The 3,230-nt window shown below is 35.8% G+C and overlaps 1 protein-coding gene across 1 annotated transcript; it reads right to left on the bottom strand.

Moving 5' to 3' along the window:
* Positions 1–272: 272 nt before the first annotated feature.
* On the bottom strand, positions 273–2,444 carry LOC133183174 (zinc transporter ZIP1-like). Its single transcript, XM_061318124.1, has one exon. It carries the CDS (start codon positions 2,371–2,373, stop codon positions 1,318–1,320), a length of 1,056 nt encoding a protein of 351 aa, XP_061174108.1. The 5' UTR covers positions 2,374–2,444; the 3' UTR covers positions 273–1,317.
* Positions 2,445–3,230: the final 786 nt, after the last annotated feature.

The raw sequence follows: 3,230 nt of genomic DNA, 5'->3' as shown, positions 1-3,230 counted from the left end.
GTGAAAATAAAATAATTTAATGCATAAAAAATAAATCCTCTAACAGATCATTTACTGTATCCCATGTGACTAAGACATCAGCTGTTTGGCATAAAGTACAGGTAAAATAGAGAATAAATGCCTAAATAATGAGTAAATGTAGACATCAGAATTTATATGGGTAAGCTTGCAAACATCAGCAGGTAAATGTACAAATCAGAAAAAATGTAATTTTCTGCAAATCAAAACAAACAAAAAAAGTAAGTTACATATGGGAAATTGGAATCAATAAATATATATATATATATATATATATATATATATATATATATATATATATATATATATATATATATATATATATATATATATATATATATACATGTATATATTTAAATATAGTTAATAACAAAGATAAATGTACACATTAAAAAGAGAAATGTATACATAAAAAAAGAGAAAATAAAACCCAGATACACATAGGCATAAGCTTACCCTTCAACAAGAAAACATAACACTGATTACCTGTATTACATTGTAATGAAGCTGGAAGCACAGTTGTTTGACATGAGGAAGGATGTTTAATTGCACATTGCATAGATATAGACATGATAGAGTTTTAAGAGAATACTCTACACTAAAAGTCACAGGAATCCCCCAGAGCACTTGGTACTAAATTTGTACTGGAGAGAATCCAGTGGAGCAGAAAAGCCATTATTTATTTAAAACCTCGCCCTGTTAATGTTATTATCATTATTATGACTGGAATCATCGTCGGATACCCACAGGTGATCTTGTCTTTTACTGATCATGTGATAAGTAATTAAAAGACAAGATCACCCGTGGGTATCCGACGAATGGCGTCAATGAACTGGAACTAACCTCAAATTATAAGAAATATACCTGATGGTAAAATTTTGTTTCTGATGACTAAATAATTCAAAATATTTATATTTTAATAAACTACTGAATAAATAATTGTAACTGTAAGAATCACTCCTGTGTGTGTGTGTGTGTGTGAGGGTGTGTGAGGGTGTGGCAGGGGGTGGGGGTGCCTGAACTCCAGCTGTGTATTTCATATCAATGCCCTGATCTAATAAACACATGTAAAGTAAATTTTGTATAACTAAATACAGCACTTTTCATTCTCAAACTGTCATAGGACATATTATACACATACATATTCAATTATACATGTAACCTTGAGGACAAAGTGAATGACTTTGGTTGTCCATATCAAATTGAATATATACATATTTTAAAGTATTTTAAATTCTTTACATTAATCATGAAAACTGAACCACATTCAACATTACCAGTGTTACCTACATGTAGTTGTCAGTGATGAAAGTAAACAATGGCAGTAACTGCAGCAAATCCAAGAAGTAAAAATATGACCTTTAACAACCTTGAGTCACAATTATTGAATTCATGAGGTAGGACTTCAAAGAATGTAATGTACAAGAATGTTCCACATGCAATGCCCTGTAAGATTCCCTGAACTAGATTAGATGCTTTCGAATCCCACAAGCGAATGATCCCAATTCCAACACCGACACCAATAGGTGCCGAAATAGAAAACAGCAATACAGACTTTATTGCTCCTTTCAATGTCATTTTACTTTGGGCAACATTCATTCCCAAACTGAAACTAAGAATGCTTTTGTGAAGAGCAAGAGCTGCGAAGATCTGGATTACTTGATCTGTTTCTTCCTGTAGTCCTACGGCTAAACCCTCAAACAAGGAATGTAAAGATAAAGCCAGTAACAAGAGCAAGGATCTCAACAAGGAGTGTTCATGTGGGAATTCGATTTCATGTGAGTGTCCATGTGATTCACTGCGTTCTTCATCATCTGACAATGCTGCACCATTATCCAGTGCTCTGGAATTTCGTCGAGAATTCTGAAATGGTTGATCAGTTATCCCAGAAATCGAATGCTCACTTCTGACGGACTCTGTCAAACTTTGCTGTCTCTCAAGTATATCACTAGAGTTTGCCAACAACGGCGTTTTTACAGATCCTTGGTTTTTTATTTGGTTTTCTTTGTAGGTTAAAACAACTTGTTCAATTCCTAAAATGGCAAAGAGACCAAAGCTCATGACAAACTCGGCAATTGGAAACTCTGTTTCAGCTTTCAGTGCCTTTAATGCTGTTGTTAAACTGCTCCGCACTCCAGGTAATAGGTCCAGCACAACTGTGGCCAGAAAAACGCCCGCAGCGAAACAGTTCAGTAAACTAATCGTTCTCTTATACACAATCTGTTTGTGTAGATCTACACTACTGCCACTCCGTTTTCGGACGTAACTAACGATTTTGAGTGGTAAAAGGCCTAATATAACAGTCAGTAAAAATAAACCAAACAAAATTAACACTTTCACACTTATAATATCCATCTTTTCTTGCGACTTTTGTCGCACAACTGTACAACCCTAACGCCCCAAATTGATCACCCTTTCGTCTCCATTTTGTAACGTCACATGACTGTGAATGTATATAATTACCGAAACAATTTGAAGTATCGTGCGGAATGCCGGAATCGTGCGCACATTTTTTCGTTACGTGTGCATTGGTTGCAACGTGACAATCATATGATCAGATGATGTGGAAAATATATTGGCATTCTAACGTTATCGAAATAGCCTGTTTATTATATAAGTCTGTGAAAATTTTGAAGGTAAACTAATTTTAAAAATAACATATATGAAGGTTAACTTTATTTAAAATTATAAAAATTAACACAAAAAGATCATTACGTTACACTATATCCCCCCCCCCCCCATCTTATAATGACATAAAGACTTGTTAATTTTATATATTCCCAGGCCCGTAGCAACGTCTTCAAAATGGGGGGGGGGGGGCAACTTCCCAAAAAAATCTGACAAGCCAACCTTACAACATCAAAAAAGTGTGTGTGGGGGGTGGGGGGGAGCACCTAAAGGAAAATTTACTATAGCAAAATACTATACTCAGAAAAACGCGGGGAGCCCCCCCCCCCCCCCCGCGTTCTACGGGCCTGTTTGCCGATTGCTTTTGAAAGAATCTTGAAACTTTGCTGTGGACTCAGAAAAACATCAATTAAGAGGAATAGAGCTAGAGTACATGTCAATATAAACTATTTCAAATGCGCCATTGTCCACCCCACCCCTGGCGGCCCACCCCCAGGCCTCCCAGAAGCTCTTTGGAACAAATTTATTGTTTCTCGTTGGGTATGAATATCCTTCCTATTTAAAAAGCAATTCAGACCTCCGAC

Source organism: Saccostrea echinata, unplaced genomic scaffold (assembly GCF_033153115.1).
Source record: "Saccostrea echinata isolate AGI-Se365-2 ecotype Australia unplaced genomic scaffold, CSIRO_AGI_Sech_v1 ptg000009l, whole genome shotgun sequence".
In the NCBI taxonomy this organism is placed as follows: domain Eukaryota; kingdom Metazoa; phylum Mollusca; class Bivalvia; order Ostreida; family Ostreidae; genus Saccostrea; species Saccostrea echinata.
This window is presented reverse-complemented; position numbering and strand designations above follow the sequence as displayed.